Consider the following 21,301-nt stretch of genomic DNA (forward strand, 5'->3'; position numbering starts at 1 on the left):
ACATAGCCAAAAGTTTAGAAAGTAGAGAAGTAAAAGCAAATACCCACCATGCAGCACATAGTGGCACTCACGGTGTAGCCGTCAAGGCCATGGGATATAGTCGTGTGGAATCCTGGCTGCAGTACTTTGAGTACTTTACTTAAAACTCTGTTGCAATTTCTTCACCGTTGAATGAGGGCAATAAGAGTAACACCTAACAGGAGGTTGAGAGGGTGAGGTGCATTTGAAGCATTTAAAGTAGGTGCCTGGCTGAACAAATTTTAGCTGTGATCATTTTAGATGATGATGACAAGGATGACAGTGATGATTTGAGTGTCCCCTATGCATGTTGCCGTTCACAGATTACTCTAGTACTTTTACTTCTCTTACTCCCTTTGTCTGTCACAAGAAACGTGTATACTAGGAGGCTAACGATGGAGCCATTTAAGGGAACCAGGCTTCGAGAGGTGAAATGACTAACTAGATAGCACCCAGCCAATTGGTGGCAGAGAGGGACCTAGAACTCTGTCCATATCTATGTATGAGTCCTGTTTACTATCTGAGATTGTAGGTTAAGTTGCACACTGAGTTTTCATTCTTGCTTTTATGATAGTGAAGCCATTGTGGGATGGTGCTTTCTATCCACTGGAACAGAGATGCCCAAGGAGCAAATGGAGAGGACCCTGGAAACTCACAGCCATGATTTTATGTAAAGACTTGCACATAACGCTTCGGAACCTGCAAAGACAAGTGGTCAAGCAAGCAAACAAAAACAGCTTCCATCACAGTCCTCACCCCTTGTGTGTCAGCACTGTCTCGGGCACTGGTGTTTCTCTACCCTGGCTGCTTCTAGCATTGAGTTTTGAGCATCAGAATTCATCACAGCCACTCCGATGCTCGTTTCTCCCAGCCTCTCATTAAAATGGCCATTTTTAAGATCAGCAGAAAGCATACGTTTCCATGAGCAGTGTGTGCCCTGCTCTGGACGAGCTGACCTGCTGTGCCAGGGTCCTGGGCTGCTCTGCAGGCATCTTCTCAGACACGGGTCGACTGTACCAGGAGACAGTCCCTCACTTTCACTAAAATGTCACTGGTTTTCAGGACAGTGTAGACAGTGAAACAAGGAACAAAGGGACACAGTGGGACGCATAAGAGCTGGAGGTCAGTCACACGTATTCTTGCCGGAAATGAAAGAGGAGAGCTCATCAGCTTGACTCTTCGTGGGGTTTCCAGCTCAAGTGCCATTCCTACCACATCCCTGCTGTCTAAATTCCACCTTCATCCGGGACCTGTCTAAAATGCCACCTTTTCTTGTGAGTGTCCTTTCAGCTCCCCAACTTGCCATCCCCTCTCTGTGTGTATTCTTATGGCAATGATTGAGAGTTTTTACTTGGGATGTTTTTCAATATTTTACTGTGGGATATTTTCAGATGTCTAAAATGTCCTACTACATCTCCTAGAGAGCAGGGTCGAGTCTCAATTGTTTTTTAGCACTAGTACCTAGTAGACACTCAGCAAGTATACTTTGAATAAATGTATTATTTTTCTGTCTTCTCCTCAGTTATTTAGTTTTTCCATTGATTAGACATTTGCTAGGTTGCATCTCATAAGTGCTCCTTAATGTTTTCTATGTACTGTAACATCTAATTAGCGGTTCTTCTCCAAAAGGCTCTCTGTGTATTCAGGAGATGTTGGAGGCTGAGTCCATAACATTAAGTATAGTCACGACAATGAGGCACTGCTGAATGACCTAGGTCAATCACTACATTACCTTTCTTGATTAGAAAAAGAATAAAACCAGTAATAACTTGTTTCCTATCTATTACTGGGTAGAATGAGAGGGATGGTGAAGCATATAGGGTTTTTGATGATATTCATGGTGGTTTTATAATAATAACCCTTTGTGTGTTCATTGCATTTAATTATATCAAACTCACTTCCTTCTGATTAGGGTGACACTCTGGACTCCATCTTTCCAGGTCTCCATCTCCAGTTACTAAAACTTGGGAGGCAATTTCTAGAATCTATGTGGTCAAGTACAAATCATAGCTCCTTTTCATACCAGCTCTGTGACTTTGAGCAAGTTATTTAGCTTCTGTGTGTTTCATCACCTGGAAAGTGGGGTAGCAAAAGTACTTATGTCATTGGATTTTTTCAGAGATTAAAGGAGATAATACTTGTACGGAGTAGTGACTCCATACATGTTATTATTGTAATCCATAGACATTGCATGAGGCCCTGGATCAAGAAAATAATCACCACGTAACAGAGGTATTTCCCTTTGAAAGTCATGGCAGTGGGAAATAGTGGTTAAGACAAAGGAGAGAGGAGAGATGGAGGCCAGCTCGATGAGGATGCTGGACTCACCTGTAATAAGAAGGTCATGGGGTCTGCAGAGAAGAAATACCCTTTGTCAGTCAGGGAAAACGAGACTTGCACAGGGATGGCACCAGCGCCGCCTGGCCGGGTCCTCTGTGGACCACATCTGTGCCAGCTGTTGTCAGTCTGTGTGGGCTTGCCAAGAATAACAGCAATGATTTTCACTTCGCAGCAACTTCCATCTCGGGATCTCAGAATGCTGCATAAATGTAGATTAGGGCTCCCAAAATGTGTTGCCAAGAATGGGCATACTTTATAGGGCATCAAGAATGCATCACTGTTTGGAGACGCTCTTTCACGTTGGAAAAAGGAGTAAACTAGTTCAGAATTAGACCCGCTTTCCTGATTTGCGCTTTCTTCTTGAATCTATACGCCTTTCCTAGGTGACCTTGGACAACTCAGATCCCCTCCTTGACTATGTTTCTATTAACGGAGGTATTTAATCTACCACTGAATGAACTCCAGTGTGTTTTCTGTTTCTGAAATTCAGTTATATGGGTCATCTAGGTTATTCCCCAATAGACTACTGCTTGGTACATTTTGGAGAAGCTCAAGTTCTTGTAGAGTAGAATATTTTTATAGTATTTTATTCATGGTTAGACCATAATCTAGTAGAAAAACAATATTACTTTTTCAGCTTTTCGTATGAAAGAGTGTTAGTGTCTTTTACATGATTTTTCCTTTTGTCCGCCTTGAAGTATAGCGCTGTTTACCATTTCCTTTTACTATTTTAAGATTTAGCATTAACCCTCCAGCTTGCATCAGAGACTGGTAAAGAAAGTGGTCTTTAGATTAGCATTTCTTTTCCTGTTGAATCATTAGTGAAGACATCAAAAACGACCACAGCTCTCCAAGCCTTGTTCTCGGTCCACCTCCATCCCAATTACCCAGAAAGCTGGTCAAGCAGTCAGTTGCCCTTTAGACACAGAGGAGATATTATATTAAAAAAGGAGTACCCGTCCGTGAGTAAAGTTCCTTTGATAGTTCAAGCCTTTGTAATGTATGATTAAATTTCCCTAAATGTTATGACCTATACGTAGAAAGGTAATAAAACCCTCTGAAAAAAAATGCAGATGGGTTAGGAAGCTGAGGCTGCCTGTGCGGTGGCCCGTCGTGCGCTTTCTGGAGTTGGCAACTGGATCCCCACCCCAGGTTGCTAGTTACTACCCAGGTGATCTCTGAGCCTCCGCTTTCTCGTTTGTAAAATCAAAGTAGTAACCATCTGATGGGGCTGCTGTGGTGATTAAATGTAATTCAGGTAAACTATTTTGCACGTATACCTTAATTATTTCCACTCTCATAAATAGAAATCAATAGTGTATAAAATCAATGCGTAGCCTTTTCCCTTTCAGAGTTTATGGGAAGGGCTACTTCTTCAGTAGAATTATTATTATTTGAATCACGGTTGATGATCAGTAGAAAATAGTAAATGCTACTGGTCTTTAGACTGGGTCTCAGAACAGGATGTTCCCTGTCTGGTGCAGTGCTAAAATGACACCGTCGTTCACATTCCCTCATCCACCCTCCTGCCGCACCGGAAAGGCAATCGCAGTGCAGTTTTCACAGGCTGCGAGCGTTCGACACAAGTCCTGAGCCCCTCTTACATGTCGGCGCATCCCCGGGCTGACCTTAGGCAGCACTCACACTGGCCCTGACATGGAGGCGTTCCCTCTCCCTGCCTTCCTACCCTTCCATACCCCTTACAGGCGAAAGAAAACTATTGCTAAGAGAAGTTTGAAAACACTTGTGAAATTTTATGCAAAAGAAGTGCTGTAACTTGGTATTTGAACCAGCTTTTTCTGCTTCTGAAGCCCACACTTTCTCCATTACACCACAATCAATGTTTCTGAAAGTAAAAGGGGCCACATTGGTATAATTAGCATCATGCTTTAATCAGTGAGGTTGACTGTCCTGATTAACCTTTGTGATAGATCATGTAAGTTTCGTATTTCTAAATGAGTATACTGAGGCAGCTGTTAATGAGTGGAAAAACACTCCGCTTGGATCAGAAGACTGGTGTCTCACTCCTGGCTCTGCCCCTTACGATGGGTGTGATTTTGTCTCAGTCACTTAACATAGTCACTTAACAAAACCACTAACTTGATTTATTTTTTTCTACCCCCCCCCCCTCAAAGGGCTCTCGTGCTATGGAAGGAGTCAGTTAAACCTAGTGTGCGTGAGTTGTCAGTGTTCCTTGTTGCCTGGAAGGGAGCATAGACATGTGAAAGGTTTTCTCTTTCCTTCAAAGTCCAATTCAAGCACTTTTCGGGTAAGCGTCAGTCCATCATATCCTCTCTTTCCTCTGTATCCATACCAACCACTGATATTCACATGGTATTTACACAACATGGCATATCTGTTCGCACATCTTTAAAGATAATGATACATTGTTAATCAGTGCAGGCAGCAAATGGGTTCTGTGACCATTGCATTTAACTCATGAGGCAAATCCTGTTGACCCCATTTTATAGATTAAGCAACTCATATTTAGTAAAATGAAGCAGCTTGCCCTGGGTCACATAACCCGTAAGTAATGAAGGTGGGATCTAAACGGGTAGCCCTTGGCGCCTATGCTCTTGAGTGTCTGAGCCAGACTGGATCGTCATCATACTGATGGACAGTCAAGTTTTGCTTTGCTCTGCATTTCTCCCTCATATGCCTTGATTTCCTGACTGGATCGCATGTTCCTTGAACTGGATATATCTCACTTATCCTGATGACCGGCTTAATACCTAATTACTGGTGTTGGTGAAACATGTCATGTACATTTCACCAGCGGACAGTTTTCCACGGTGCTGAACACTTTAGGAGACTCCTTCTGCTTGGCCTCAGGCCAGAAGCTAATCTTCCCACCATGTTGTCACTTTGATTTGCTTTTCACAGGTCAAGGGAAAGCCCATTGTCTCTGCTATTCTCCCTGAGACCTTTTGCCCGCCTCCCTCCAAGGCCCAGAAACCCACTGTGAGCAGAGCACCGGGGGAGGGCGGACTTGTTTGCCACAGGTGGCATTGCTGTTGAGCAAAGAGCATGTGCTTTCTTTGCATCCAAGGTGACTTGGATCTCTGAGCAAGAACCTTTCTGACTCAAATGAAAACCACCTTGAGTCAGGTGAAATAGCTGGAGTTAACCATTTGTTTGCTGGTGTGCATTTCCCACGAAAAACTCAAAAACAGAAATTTACCTCAGCCATGGAAAGTGATGTGCCAAGCATTGTGTTTGCATATTAAAACCGAAAACTGATTTGCATCTTACTTCAGTGCCTGGTGTCACCTCCAGGCATCTGCCAAGCCCACTAGATAAGGCAGCTCCTAGAGCCCGACAGTGTTTCTGTGCATATCAGCCTGAAAATCTAGGTGCCTTGTTGTTGTTGTTGTTTCCAACAAATTGTCCTCACTTTAGGTCCCCCATTTTCTCCTGGCTTTATACCTGAAAAGACAAAAGAAAAGACTGAAAATTCATGTTTTACTGTATTTTATTTAGATAATTTAAAAATTATAAAGAAAACGTATAAATTACTCATAATCCCATTAGTTCACATGAGCTATTATTTTTTGGTATTTTTCCTTTAGTATCTATCTGTTTCTTATACCCACATGGACACATACAATGGCACTCTTGCCTATACAAGGTGGGGCAAAAGTAGCTTTACAGTTGTTCGTATGGAAAATAATACAATAATTAATAAATAATAATACAATATAAACTCTGTGTGTCACATACTCTCAAGTATAAGCCTGCGTTTGTCCCACGCAGTATATGTTTATACATTTATAATGATCAGATGTACTTTTTTTTATTAAATTTATTGGGGCGACATTGGTTATTAAGATCATATAGGTTTCGCCCTGGCCAGTTTGGCTCAGCAGTTAGAGCGTCGGCCTGTGGTCCGGAGAGACCCGGGTTCGGTTCCCGCTAAGGGCATGTACCTGGGTTGCAGTTTGTCCCCGGACCTGGTTGGTTGTGCGGGTGGCAGCCACTCGATGTGTCCCTTTCACATCGATGTTTCTCTCTCTCTCTCTCTTCCTCTCTCTCCCTCCCACTCTATCTGTACAAAAAATGGAAAAATGTCCTCGGGTGAGGATAAAAAAAAAAAATCATATAGGTTTCAAGTGTACATTTCTATGATACGTGATCTGTATAATGCATTGTGTGCCCACCATCCAAAGTCAAATCATCTTCCCAGATGTAGTATTTTGACACCCTCCTTTTAAAACAAGATAATAGCAAGGATTGTGAGACAATCTCAATAACTGTATACCTGAAGCTAATACAAAGTCATGTTGAATATCAGCTGTCATTGAAAACTTTTTGTTAGAAAAGGTGAAAAAAATCATCTAGCAATAAGGAATTGGCACAGCTCCATTTTGAGCACAGTGAATTAGAACCACAGTTAGGGCTGGAGCCCTGGTAAGAGAAACACTCTGATATCTGCTTGATACAGCTTTATTGCAAGCAGAGCTTCTGGTTGAGGATGACTTCTCTGTGGGACAATGCACAGAAAGTAGTGCCTGATGATAAAACCTTTCTTCCCAGTGTTGGACCAAATAGCCCTTGCCGTTGCTCCGGGCTGGCAATTGAACATGGAATGTCTTCGCAGAGAAAGTCACCGCCAGACGCTGGTGGGGCGCAGCGAAGACGAGGCCTGATTGAGTTTGGAAACACAGCCTTGAGCAACAGTTGTTTTTTGTTTTTTCATTCATTAAACTTCTACGTCTTGAGTCTAATTGAGGTAAAACCTACCAATAGAAATAATGTTTTTAAATTGCCTTGCCTTGGTGATATCGAATCACTTATGCTTAACATGCCTAAAAGCCTGATTAATGGCAGGGGGATGTATGTCACTTTGAGCTGTAGTATTGTGGAAATAGCTTCTTCTAGTCTTGTTTAGGGACAGTAAGGAGGGTCTTCCTGGGAGTAAAGAGGGCGGGAACAGTGAAATGAGAACTTTGAATCTCCGGACACCAGGCCTAGAAACAAGCATATTCCAAGCCCAAACACTCTGGAGGTTGCCTCGACACGCGGAAACCGAGAGTGGTGGGCGTGGAGACAGGCCAATTGCTCTCAGCTCAGCCTACATAATGAAAGCCTGGTGTCAAAACACCGTGGACCCCTCGCTGGACCCCCAGCACTCTCCCGTGGCTGCGCTGACACCAGACATGGCATCGTGCTGTGATTCAGATCCATCGCTTTTCGGCTGTGATTCCAGATGCAGCTTTGGGAAGGTGCTGTGGAGGCCTCCGTGCCTAGCATGAGGAGGCGAAAAGGGAAAACGTAAGAAAAGCAAGCCATTGAAAGTTGAAGGCTCATTGGAATCGATTTCAAAGATAGAATCCAACTTTTCAAGTCAAACTTTCTGGATCTCCTTCGCTGTGCACTTACTATGTATTCTCCAAGAAAATGGAACTCGTGATCAGAACAACCAAGAGCATGCTTTTCGACTCCCGTGAAGCTGTGGGGAATGTTCATGTACGGGTTTGTAATTTAATAGGCAGTTCGCCCTGTCCCTTCCTTCTCTGTGGCCTGCTGCTGCTGACCTGGAGTGGACGTCCAGCAAACGTCCTGCCCCTGGTCTCCGGGGGTGCTCCTTCCATTAAACATTGACACCCTGAGGAGCCAGGAGGCTAATCCAGTGAGAGTCAGCAGTTTGAAGCAGACTCAGGAAATTGCCAACTGCAAACTTGACACAGTTAAATAGGGGGTGGGGGGAATGAAAATATCAGAAATATATTTTTTCTGGCAGGCTCTCAGCTCCAAAATGGGGCTAATTCTACCTTTTGAAAGAAGATAATTTCCACGTTTCTTTTTTCAAGAACACATAATTGAAGTTATTTTCCCTCTGAGAGAGGAATCTCTTGTACATCATTACAAACGGACAAGAAAAATGAGCAGCTCTGGTACCCAGAGTGATAGAGTATTCATTACCATGTAATGTTTCTGAATATCTTGGCTGCCTTTTCCCGGTATTTTATCTGCCTGGGCTGTGCTTTTCTGGTGAGGTTCAGATTTGCAGTAAGTTCAAGCTCTCTAGCACTTTGTAATGGGGAAATCAACAGCAGGTAAGGACTCACCAGAGAAAAATGACCCACGCTGAGGTCAACATCAGAGTAACACGAGCTATCAGTAGCCATTTTGTAAAAAGGATCCTTACCACATATATTAAAATAGTTGCATTGTTGATAAGAAACAGTCCAGGCAGTGGGTGTTCTTCCAGGGGGTGTCCCCTGCTTGCACATTAGTGCTGGCTGTATATCATGCATCCCTTTCTCTTTAGGTGGGACAGTGGAGTTTTTTCCCCACCAAGGGGCATGGTGGTAGGAGAGGGTGGTTGACCTCTGTATGTCCTTGGTCTCATGCCCCACGTGTAGTGAAAGTTCAGTGGGCTGCTGCAGCCCTGTGACCTGGCAGCGGCTTACTCAGATTCAGAATGCTGAGTGAGGTTCTGGATTGTTTCGTGGGCTGCTGACAGGTGATTCAAATCCTCTTGTAAATGGAAATCTCAGTAATAATGAGGTTTCCACTTACTCGGTGTGACTTTCTATAGACTATAAAGGGTATGAATATCTGTGATTTCACAATAAACATCTATAATGATATGTGCCCTGCATATTATAGACACAGAAATAGGATAGAGTCAAAGGAATACTTGAAAACATCATTTTACATATAAAGAGACTAAGGCAGGGAATAGAAGTGATTTGATCAAAATGATGGGACAAGGTAGAGGCAGAGCTAAGATTAGAGGGATAAATAGGTCTTCTGTACTTGCGGGTTCCCATGTAAGAACACCATGAAGTGTTACATAAATATGACCGATATTGTTATTTGGCTTATTCTTTATCTGGCAGCTTTCTTGTTCACGAACGATTCTGCCCATGTGTTTTGCTCGCAGAAACAGTCCTCGTTTTTGCACAGTCTCACCCGTTACTTTTACCAGGGACCTAAATTGAAATTTAAGCCTTCCCTAGAATGATAAAGAGTTGGGCCCCCAGCAAGAGAAGAACCTTGGCAGAGAAGAACCAGTTGCAGATATGTGAACGTTTTCCAATAAGATCTTCATTGTAGAAAAAGGAAAATATAGAAAAGTATACATAGGCTGCAGACCACCATCCCATCACTTTCCCATTAGGTTTTGAGCATGTTTCTGTCCGGTCTCCCTTCTGTAAGCACAGTTTGCGGTAGCCAGCCTGGTCCGTGGATGGCGCTCCTCCACAGGGCAGCACCTTCCTCTGCCACCTCGTTCGGCTGCAGCTCCTGTAGCCTCTCCATGTGCTCAGAATGAAGAGGCAACAGATTTTGGTCAGCAGTTAGCAGTCTGCCTCACTTAGTAAATATCACAATCCTTTTTAAGCACATTAGCCATTAAATTACTCAGAAATTCCATGATGTCTGGTAGCATATTTTAAGGCATCGTGGGCCTTGATGTTTGAGATGTTTGCTAATATGCATATTTCAGACGCATGGCTTTAATCAAGGCAGTCCCCATTTTTAAATCTCCTAATGATTCTCTCGCCTAAACAGTCTTGACATTGACCATAGCTCATTACCCTGTTCCTCCTCTATTTCTTAACATTTTTGCTGATATACGCGTTCTTTTATACATACTGTTCTTGGAATGTCTTCACTTTTTTGTCTATTTTTCTTTTTTGTTTCCCATTTTCTCTCCCTCTCTCTCTCCCTCTTCCCTCCCTCCTCCCATTCTCCCTCATTTGCTCCCTCCCTTCCTTCCTCTCTTCTTTCCTAATATCTGGTGAAATCCAATTTATCCTTCAAGATCAAACTAAGAGGGCTTCTGCTTTCCAGCAGCTTCCGTCTCGGAACACTGAGTTCATACCTGTGTTTTAGTACTTGCACTTTATTGTAATTATCTATTTTCATGTCTCTTTCTTCTTACACTGAGTTGTCAGAGGCAGGAATCCCGAGTAATGTGACTTTAAAATGATACTGCTTGGCACTTGGCAGTTTCTTAGAGAAGGTATGTTAAACGAGTCCTCTGAAATCTATTTCTCAATGACTTACCTGTGGGTTATGTAATGTATTTCACCTTTAGGCATTTCAAAGAACACGCATATTAGTGATTAATATTGATACTTATAAAAACGTCTTTTTCGTAGAAAAGGCTAGAGGCTTTGATTTTATTTGTTTGAAAGTGCTATTGTTTCACTATTTAGCTAAACCTCCACTCTGAAAACATCTTTGCTTAGATAATCGAGTCCACAGATACAATTCCAAGTTACTACAGAACATTAGAAGTCAGAGGGCCTGGAGAGGATGACACCGGGAACCCCAGAGGCACTCAGTGTAGCAGAAACAAGCCCACGCAGCACCCCTGTTTCAGCCAGGGCCGGCTGTTTGCGGGGGCGGGGCTTCACACAGGGTTGCTCACTCATCCTCTCTGCACGTCATCTCTCTCGTCTGTAGAGTGGGACTGCAAATCATGTATGTGAAGGCAGGCATCTCGAAAAGTTGAGGAATTGTTATTATGTCACAATGAATAGAATACTGATGCTAGTCGCCCTTCTACTTTTGAAAAAATACAAAAAATAATGCAACCTATCTCCTTCCTGGCCCCACCACGCACATTAGCAAGTGCGTTCTGTTACCCAGATGCAATGCCTGAAGCTTCTTATTAAAAATGAATTGAACACAGTTATTAATCTTTTTAGGGTATGTTGAGTTCTAAGCACTACTGAAAGAGAGAAATGAAGCGGAAGGGTGTCTCTTCATTGCAGTGAGAAAAGCTCTAAACTGCCTTCTGGGACTTGAATCCTGAAGAAAGTCCCGGGCTATATCCTCTCGGTGTGAGAGCCAACTGGAAACAGGAGCACGTGTATTTACCACGATGTATCCCATGGATGTCAAGTACTATGCGTTGGGTGTGTGTGCAATTAGAGGGAGATCTAAAGCCCAAGAACTCTCAGAAACATTGGAAGAAATGATCTCTTGGGATCTTTCCTCAAAAGAAATACCAGGAATCCAAGATCAGCATTATATGAGATTAGAGTCTCAAAGAAAAGAGATTCCCCTTGTGTTATTTCAGAAACAGTATCACAAGCAAATAGGAAGGAGTTTTGGACGAATAAAATGATGATATATTTTTCTTAAAATCTGAGAAATACTGACAAGGTGAGCACTCTAAAATGAGAGCTGTACTTGAAATGAAGTGCTGAGGGTAGAATCTGAACTGCAGAGATTTACAGAGGGCAGAGTTAGCCTCTTGTGCCTTTATTTAGGTTAAAAGGGAAGCAGAATTTAGGCTTATACAATGATAAAATGTATCTATTCCCTGAGGGTCCATCCTAACCCAGGAAGCAATAATTATCAGGTTTACTTTAATAGTTGTTTATTTAAATTAGAACAGCCAGCACCATTAATATTGGAGGTACTATTTCATACTTTTCTAGCAATTTTTTCTATGGGAAGCAATGTTTGGTTGGGAAAAAAAAAATGCATGGAATATGGAGTCAGATGATCCAAATTTAGGCTCAAATTCTCTCTTTATTGCAAGACTGGAAAACAAAATGTAGGTCCTTTTCTCATTCTTGACTTCATGTATCCGCTGAGCTAGGATAATCTCCACCCTCAGAGACAGGTTGGGAATCTAAAGAGAGTCCCTTTGCAACCCTGGTTTGAGAGTCGTTAAGCTCTCTCTATAGCATGAGATGCAAGCTGTTTCATTTTAACTCGCACACAGACTGTGAGGCTGTTCTACAGAAGGGAATCTGAAGTTATGAAAGGTCCAGCGGCTCATCTAAGGACACCAAGCTTGTGTCACAGTTAAATCTCTGTCTGCAGCCATAATGTATAGTATAGCGACTGATGCATAGCATAGCCCTTCACGATCAGTGGCCACAAATCTATTATGGTAGACTTTTATTTCACTCCAGTCCACCTTCCACCCCAGGGAGAACGTCGTAAATCTGACTAGCTCCCTCCCCTGCTGAGAGTCCCTACTGCAGATTCTAATATCTGGATGCTCCTACCTGAGGGTCCTCCGATGTGTTCCCAGGGGTCTACGAAATTCCTGAACCTGTAAGTAGTTATCATAATAATTACAATTTGTAATTGTCAATTGAAATTTTAGGTACCTCTTTTTGGATGTCATTCTCTGCCAAAGGGAGTTTAGCTCATCAGATTTTCGGAGCCGTCTGTGGTCGCACCCGGGCCTATAGCTCTGGTCCGCGGGGGCCCTAAGCACGTCAGTGTGGCATGGTCGTGATTAACGGCCTCCCTCTTCAGCCACTTGCAGATTTCCCCTTCCGCACCCACCTGCTCCCGGCCTCTGACCTTTTGCTCCTCTCACAGTTCCCCACTTGAGCCCAGCTACAAGCCTGCCCAGCCTCTTTATCACTGGAGTCATCACATTTAAAAAGTTCTATTTCATGGACTGCAGAAGTACAGTTGCATACTGTAAAATAAAGAAACAAACTTAAGAAGTGAAAGCCCGCCAGGATTCCAACCCCAGAGATAATCCCTTTAATGCTTGAGTATATCTCCTTTCAGGCTTTTTTTCTGTCTGCGTATAGATCCGCAGATAACTAAACTGTGCTGCCTTTACAAAAATGACACTTTCACTTAGATGCTCTAATCCTGGATCCGTTTATTTCGTAATGTGGCAAGGTCTTTGCATATTTGTACATAGAGATGTACAATGTTTTTTTTTTAAAGCCTGTTCATGTTTCATTGTATGTATCTATCATTGTGTATTTAGCCGGTCTTTTACCAGTGGGTGGATAATTACATTATTCTTTTTTCTCTGAAACATAGTTTCTGTGACCAGCCTTGGTCATATAATTTTATGTTCTTGTATGAGTATTTCCATAAAATGTTCCTAGAAGTGCATAGCATATGTGCAATGTAAAGTTTAATAACACTAGCAAGTCATTCCTCCAATGTTCATATCTACAGACAGTCCTACCAGGATGGTATGCTTTTTAATAACAAACCATTTGTGTATGTCTCTCACCCCCACCCCCCACCCCCAGTCTCTGTCCTCTCAGAGGCAATGGCTGATACACCTCTGTGTCCCTCCCTGATGCTTACAGAGGGTACAGAAAACAGACATGAAGAATTAGTGGACTAACTAAGAAGCACATGAATAAGTGAGTGAGCCGTAGCTCCTTTAGCTCACACCAGGCAGGCATCCTTTGCAGTTAAGAGGAGGCCCTAAGTTAACATTTAACGTCTGTTGAATAAATGAGTGGGTCTAAGATGGGCTCTTGTCCTGGCTTTATTGTCATTAACCGTGCCCTACATTTTTGGGGTGTCAATTTTCTTATCTCACAGTGAGTAGACTGAGGTAACGATTCTTCAGATCCTGGCAGGCAGCTCTAATGTTTGTCTGTCACCTGCCACATGTCATGATTTACTCACTGCTTTGAATCTCCAATCCAAATTGTCCGACAGTGACATATAGTCCCAGGGGTGAGGGTAGTGACAAACATATAAAAGTCTTGGCATTTTCAGCCTTCTGCACATTCGTACTCCAACTTTCTGTGTATTTTTAAAATTAAAAAACTTAAAAATGGATGATAATTGTAGAGAAAAAGCCAAATAGATACTAAATAGCAATTTTACGTATGTTTAGAAGGCAGTTCATGCCTTAGATATCACACAAATAATCAATGTCCATCTTGGAGGTATTGAAATAAATGTTGGTAGTAAGAATAAAATATATTTGGCCCTGACTGGGTTTGGCTCAGCGGTGTCGAACGTCAGACCAAAGGGTCTTGGGTTTAACTCCCGGTCAAGGACGCAACGTACCTGGGTTGCAGTTTCAATCCCTGGCCCGAGTCAGGTTCATTCGGGAGGCAACAAGTTGATATGTGTCTCTCTCACATCAGTGGTTCTCTCTCTCTGTCTTTCTGCCCTTGGGGGAGGATTAACGCCCCCCACCCCTCATAAAAGAATGAAGCATTTATACAGGAATTTGTACTTTACTGGATTTTCACATCCAAGACCTCATTTGGTACAATGAAGATAACTGGTGAATGAATATACATGTTTTGTCGAACTAGTTCTTGTAAACAATTCATGGCAGAAGAAACTCTCGGTTGACAATTAAAGGATGAATAACATGAAGGAAGAGCACCATGCTCTCACCTCTGCCCCGTAGCCATGGTAGACATCATCAGCATCTCTGAACCTTTTCTAACAGTCTTTCTCTTTTTACACCCTGATTCAAGATGTTGGAGCGCAGTATTGGAAATGGTCCAAGCCATCCTATAGCAAAGGAACAATATTCAATTCCCTTTTATTTACACAGCACAAAGCTATTTTACATCTGTCCTTTCTTCTTTCTCTACTTACTTTGGACTCCCAGTCGGTCACCTGACACTTGATTCCCTTACTTTGCTAGAATTCTGGCTCACCCACGGATCACAGCCCCAGCCCGGTGTCGACACTGCCGGTTTGCCTTCCCCATTTGCTGTCTAGCTGGTTGCAGTGCTGGTAGGAAAAACATTACTCAACCTCCTCGACGGGAACACAAGGCCCTTCACTTTCTGGACACCTGTATTCAATAGATGTGTTTCATTTTCTACCTCAAATGTTATAAATAGTCCAGAAAGACACAAGTGCAGGAGCTCCTTGTGCCACCTTAATGTGAGAAACTTCTTTTAGCTGAATGAGTCCTAGTCTCCGTCACCACCTGTCTGCTGGAATTCTTCCTCCGGCTACGTGAGAGGTTCCATTTGCACCTCACAGTGCACTTTCTACAGCTGCTTTGCCTTTAGTTATTAATTTGCCTTTATCTCTCATTTTACTATAAGAGGGAGACAATGTATTTATCTTTGTAACAAATATATGACTGGTACGTAGTGACTCCTAGCAATGACTGAATGAAGTAGAGTCTTACCGTTGTAAACATGGATTTCTAAAGCCTGATTAGATAACTTCTGTAGATCAGACATGTGAATAAAGTGTTGTGTCCAAGGTCAGTTACTGAATGACTGATGAAACCAATTCTAAAACCAGGACTCCTAACAGCCATGCCCTTTGCATTTCCTCTGCAGTGCAAACAGTACCTGTTGTCATGGTTGGTGTCTAAATTGCGTTGAAAGGACCATGTGTTTTCTGCTTTACAGGGTGGACAAAGTGGGTCAAAGGGGCCTCCGGCGGTCACCCCCTCCTTCCGCCCTGAAGATGAGCTGGAGCATCTGACCAAGAAGATGCTGTATGACATGGAAAATCCACCTTCCGATGAATACTTTGGTGAGTGGGTTCTAGAGCTGACTTCTGCAGTAAGTGCCCTGTTCTGTTTCCCTCAGTTAGTAAGTAGTAGTATCAGCTCCGATGGCAAAGGACTGGAGGAGACCGGATGCGCTGGAGTTGGTATTCGTGTGCACACAACGAAGTGTTCTGGAAATTGCTTTGTGAGAGACTGCCTTAAGTGTGATATCTGTTTGGCTTGTGCTAAAATCTCAGAGGTACCACAGAGATTCATGAGACACAAGTTTGATTTAAAACTTAGTTTTTGGAAAAATTGTAATGTCTTATTAGGTAGAAATAGGGCTTTTATGTATGTTCAGGTCAAAGATTAATATGCAAAATGTAGAATCGGGTAGTGTCTAAACTCTGGGCTCTCAGTCCTTTCCCTATCCAAGTTCAGGAAGATGCTCCCTTTATATATCTTTTAACTTCGCCCTTCTCCAAACCTGTGAATAATTATGAACAATTAATCCATCCAGTCCATCAGTGTAATGTGAATTTATAAAATGCATGCCAATTATAAGGTGTTATGGATACATAATTTGCCCTCAGGGAGGTTGCAATTATTCAGAAGAGATAAGAAAAACAGAAGTAATTACTAATCTAGGTAAAATGTTATAGAGGTTTGAGAGAGGCTTGCTTAGGCCAAATGTTATAAGAGTTTAGAAGCTCTCTTCTAAAAAGTAATAATGCCAAGTATATATGCTTCAAATATCATAGCAAAACCCTTCACCTGAACATCGGGAATGCTTTACTGAAGAACTGGCAGCTCTTGAACCCGGACCCTTCAAAGCGGTGCTGCTCTGGTCTTTTTGTTATGAAAGACTCCTGCCCAGTCTGTTGGAGATCATATTTTTATAGATTACGATTAAAATTAGTTACTAAGAACATAAAATTTACAAAAACAATATGGAAGACCAAGTTTTACCACTATTAGATTTAACAAGGATACATTATTAAATTGCTGTGGTATTTTCTGAACACTCTCTGTGCCTGGCTCACTGCAGGGTGACACACATTGCTTACACACCCATCCATCGATCTCATTTTGAGTAGTGCTGCTTTAAGGACATGTGGAGAAAGGGTACAGCATTGGGGGAGCATTGGGGTAGAAAGGCACATTGCACGGGGCTTTTACTTGTCCAAGCATTTCCTGTTTGCCTGTCTTCCCACTCGCTGCTTATGTGGGAACATGTATTGAAAGGTAAACTGAAAGCACTGGTCCGAAGCCGCGTAGTAGGTGGACCAGGTTAGGATGTGGAAATCATGGTATGTGTTTGTATGCAGACGGCAGCGTAGCTTAGATGAAAGAGCAGGAGAGTGAGAATGAAGAGTCCTGGTGCTGTCCCTCTCTCCCCTCGCTGACTAAGCAGCATTGCCATCTTTCCGATCTACTCGAACCCTGTTTCCCACTTTGATAAATCAAATGTCCTCTAGTATTTCTTTCTACACTAGTAAGATCATGTGGAAACAGCATCAATCCAAACAAATAGAACAATGCTAAAAGCTAAACATAAGTTGATATAGATTAGCACAAAGGCATGGAAAACAGTAAACAAAAAGTCTCTATTTACATTAAAACATACTGTAAATATATTATGGTCTTGTCAGTAACATGACAGAAGGGTTTATATTGGAGTCTGAGATTAACTTTTTTTAAATGTATTTTATTTTATTTTGTTAAATTGATTTTAGAGAGAGAGGAAGGAAGAGAGAGAGATAGAAACATCAATGAGAGAAAGATATCAACATCTATCGACTGCCTCCCTCACGCCCCCTGCTGGGAACCAAGCCTGCTAGCAGAGCATGTGCCCTGACCTGGAATCGAACTAGGAACCTCTTGGTGAATGGGTTGATGCTCAACCACTGAGCCACACCAGCTGGGCTAAGATACTTTGTAAAAAGCATGTTAAAAGTGAAAAATATGTTCTCAACATTGAGGCTTATTAAAAATGAAAAGTAATAATGCCAAGTATATATGCTTCAAATATCATACAAAAATACATAACAATAAGGAAAATTGTGTTAATCAACATATATTAAGCACATTGGGAAACAAATATAAATCAACTTTCATATTTGCCTTCAAGAACTGTCCTAGCTCTACTATTTTCTAGCTTAGACAACTTGAACAACTTGCTTACTCTCTCTAAATATTTGTTTGTGTTTTGCATTATCTATAATGTGGAAATAGTAGCTAGCTTATACTATTATTGTATTGACTGAAATATTTATAGAAAGCACTTAGCCAAGTTATTTTATTTTATTTATTTATTTTTTAATACTCACCCTAGGATATTTTTCCATTTATCTTCAGATAGAATGGGAGGAAGGGAGGGAGGGAGGGAGGGAAGGAAGGAGGGAGAAAAGGAGAGAAAGAGAGAGCAAGAGAGAGACATTGATGTGAGAGGGACACATCAAATGGTTGCCTCCCACAGACCCTGACCAGGGCCAGGGATGAACAGCAACCAAGGTATGTGTGCCCTTGGCCAGAATCAAACCCGTGACTCTCTGGTCCGTGGCCAATGCTCTAACCACTGAGCAATCCAGCCAGGGTTCTCAGCCAAGTTCTTGGCATGTAAAATATGCTTAATAATCAAAGTTATCTCATACTTTAAGAAGACAAGATATGCTCCCTTAAAATTAATTAATAATACTTGATTTAAGTTTCTATCAAAAATAGAACATACGTCACCGATTGGTAAATAATCATTGCCAAATGATGTTTACAACCCATGAAAAAAATGTGGAATGACGATTAACTTTTATTGAGTGATTACAATATGACTGCATTATTTTATGTACTTTATGAGAATTAACTTATTTAATTCTTACTGAAAAATATATACAACAGCTAATGCATTTCAGGGCTGGATTAAATCCAGGCTCCAGGTCTATACATTTTTTTTCTTTTCAAAGATTTCCCCCCACCTTTATTGAGATATACAAAACAAAACAAAACAAAAAAACTGCACAGACTTAATATATACAATCTGATGGACTTGACATATGAATGCACTTCTATTGCCATCACCACAATTCAGGTTACAAATATATCTGGCGCCTCCAGAAGTTTAGGATGGGTATTTAGAAAGGTTTTATGGAGAACAACAGCTTTGGACAGTTGGAAAAGAAAAGAAGGTATTCTCTCCAAGTAAATAGAATGAACAAAATATGACTTGAGGCCAGGATTATTGAAGAAATGTTTACTTTATGTAGAAAACAAACACTAAGTGCCTATTAGGTGCAGGTTAATCTTCTCAGTGTTAGAGACAGATGGAGACATGTGTGGGTCTTACCTTTAAAGGTGCTTATAGTCTAATAGCAGATGCATACAGAGTCATGGTGTTTAATCATAACTCAAGATAGAACATGACAAGGGACTTTAAGTTCAGCCAAAGTTCTCTGAGAATTCAGAAAAAGGAGAAAGGACGTCCCAAGGCAAGAATGGAAAAATGTTTATGGAGTAGTTAGCCTTTGAGTCAAGTCTTTAAGATTATCCTAATAAAGATTTGCAAGTAGGACGACATTATAAAAATGATGTCATTTCTGATCAGGTGAATGTTTAACATATAGGGAATAAAACCACTGGAGAGAATCACCTGTGTTGAAAGGAACAAATACTGGGAAATAAGATTGGAGAAGTAGGTTGGGAGCAATATGAAGAAGACTTTTATTGTTGTTTTAATTGTTATTTTTTAATTACAGTTGTCATTCAGTATGACTTTATATTAGTTTCAGGTGTATATCACAGTGGTTAGACAATTATATAATTTACAAAGTGATCCCCTTTATAATTCTAATAACCACCTGGCACCGTATGTAGTTATTACAATACTATGGACTATATTCCCTATGCTGTACTTCACATCCCTGTGACTGTTTTGTAACTAGCAATTTGCAGGTCTTAATCCCTTCACCTTTTCACCCACCTCACAACCCCTCCCATCTGGCAATCTTCAGTTTGTTCACTGTATCTATGAGTCTATTTCTGTTTTGTTTGTTTATTTTGTTATTTTGATTCCACATGTAAGTGAAATCATATGATATTTGTCTTTCACTTATTTCACCTAGTATAATACCCTTTATGTTTAACCATGTTGTCACAAATGGTAAGATTTCATACTTTTTTATGACTGAGTATTATTGCATTGTATTTATGTACCACATCTTCTTTATCCACTTGTCTATTGATGAGCACTTGGGTTGTTTCCATGTCTTGTCTTTTGTAAACAACACTGCAATATATAGTGGTGCATGTATTTTTTTTTTGAATTAGTGTTTTGGATTCTGTCGGGTATACACACAGAAGTGGAATTGCTGTGTCATAAAGTAGTTCTCTTTTTAATTTTTTGAGAAACCTCCATCCTGTGGAGAGGACTTGTAATGCTTGACTTTCTAAAGGCTAGAGAGTTTATCTTACATAATGAAACTGTGCACATTGAGGTCAAATGCTATGGGAACTGTTCCATCAGTAATGGCTAAGAATGTGGGTTCCAATGCCTTGATTCAAATGTCAGTTCTACTATCTCTTACTGGCTAGGTAAAAGCAGAAAGCAAAGGATGAGTGAACGGAACTATTGTTCGCTGTTCCATTGTAAACATTCAACACTTACTGAGAACATTTTCCATGCCTGCCGCTGTGCTGGGTATCGGAACATCTAGATGTAGAGGCTCTGTCATCGCTGGGTCCATGAGTTCCTGGGTGGCCAGGCAAGAGGCAGGGATGTCAGTGCAGATTATCAGCAGTGTTGGGTCTTCCAAAGCCTATGCTAGAGTAGAAGACGGAGTCCATAAGTCTGCCTGGAGATGTAGAAAGGAGAGCTACCTATCAGTGTGTATGTAGGAGGACTTGACCCAAGGGAGGTGGATGAAAGTCCTCTCTTGCCCTCTATGAGAATTTTACCTTAGTTCCACTCTGGGCTGGAAATAGCATTGCCAAGTTCCACTCTAAGAGAACTTCAAGCTCTTGCATTATCATCCCCAGCCCCACCTAACCCCATCACCTGCTCTTTTTCCATAATTTTGCCTATTTAATGCTAGAATTTTCATTGACACTAAAGCTGATTTGCTGATCGTCATGAAGTGCTTTCTTGTCAAAAATCTCCTAGTAGAGCCCTGGCCAGTTTGGCTCAGTGGTTGGAGCATTGGCCTGAGGTTCGGAGAGACCCGGGTTCGGTTCCCATTGAGGTCACGTGTCTCAGTTGCAGTCTGTCCCCGGCCCTGGTTGGGTCATGCAGGTGGCGACCACTCAGTGTGTCCCTTTCATGTTGATGTTTCTCTTTCTCTCTCCCTCCCTCCCACTCTATCTGAACAAAATGTGGAAAGGTGTCCTTGGGTGAGGATTAAAAAAAAAAAAAAATCTCCTACTAGATTACAGGCTGCACCAGGAGAGAAAGGGAACAAAATATAAATAAATGTTGTGAATGGAGTAGGTTCCCCTGTGATCATGCTGCTCTGTTTCAGTTAAGTCTCCACGCCCTTTTTTAACTTACATAAAACAATTCATGAATATGCTTTTGTTTTTGTGTTTGATTGTTTTCTTTATGGAGCTTCTCATAACTTTTAACAGTTTATCTTTATAATTACAGAACTGTTGTTATAGTATGCTTAAAAGTATGAGGAGAGATATAAAAAAATTACCTCAGTGATGACTTAAGTACAAAGAAGATACCTTTACCATGTAGAAATCTGGAGGAGAACTTCTTAATTTAAATGATGAAATTTAGCATCACCA

The 21,301-nt window shown here is 41.5% G+C and overlaps 1 protein-coding gene across 9 annotated transcripts in view; it reads left to right on the forward strand.

The window, feature by feature from the left end:
* LOC118617124 (LIM domain containing preferred translocation partner in lipoma) overlaps positions 1-21,301 on the forward strand; it is a 635,781-nt gene that overhangs the window by 467,882 nt on the left and 146,598 nt on the right. For all 9 annotated transcript variants that reach the window (XM_036242751.1, XM_036242755.1, XM_036242758.1 and 6 more), the window contains one exon: positions 15,441-15,567. In XM_036242751.1, coding sequence (XP_036098644.1) covers positions 15,441-15,567 — 127 coding nt within the window. The remainder of the gene's footprint in view (positions 1-15,440; positions 15,568-21,301) is intronic.

The sequence above is a fragment of the Molossus molossus genome, unplaced genomic scaffold, assembly GCF_014108415.1.
Source record: "Molossus molossus isolate mMolMol1 unplaced genomic scaffold, mMolMol1.p scaffold_m16_p_5, whole genome shotgun sequence".
NCBI lineage: Eukaryota > Metazoa > Chordata > Mammalia > Chiroptera > Molossidae > Molossus > Molossus molossus.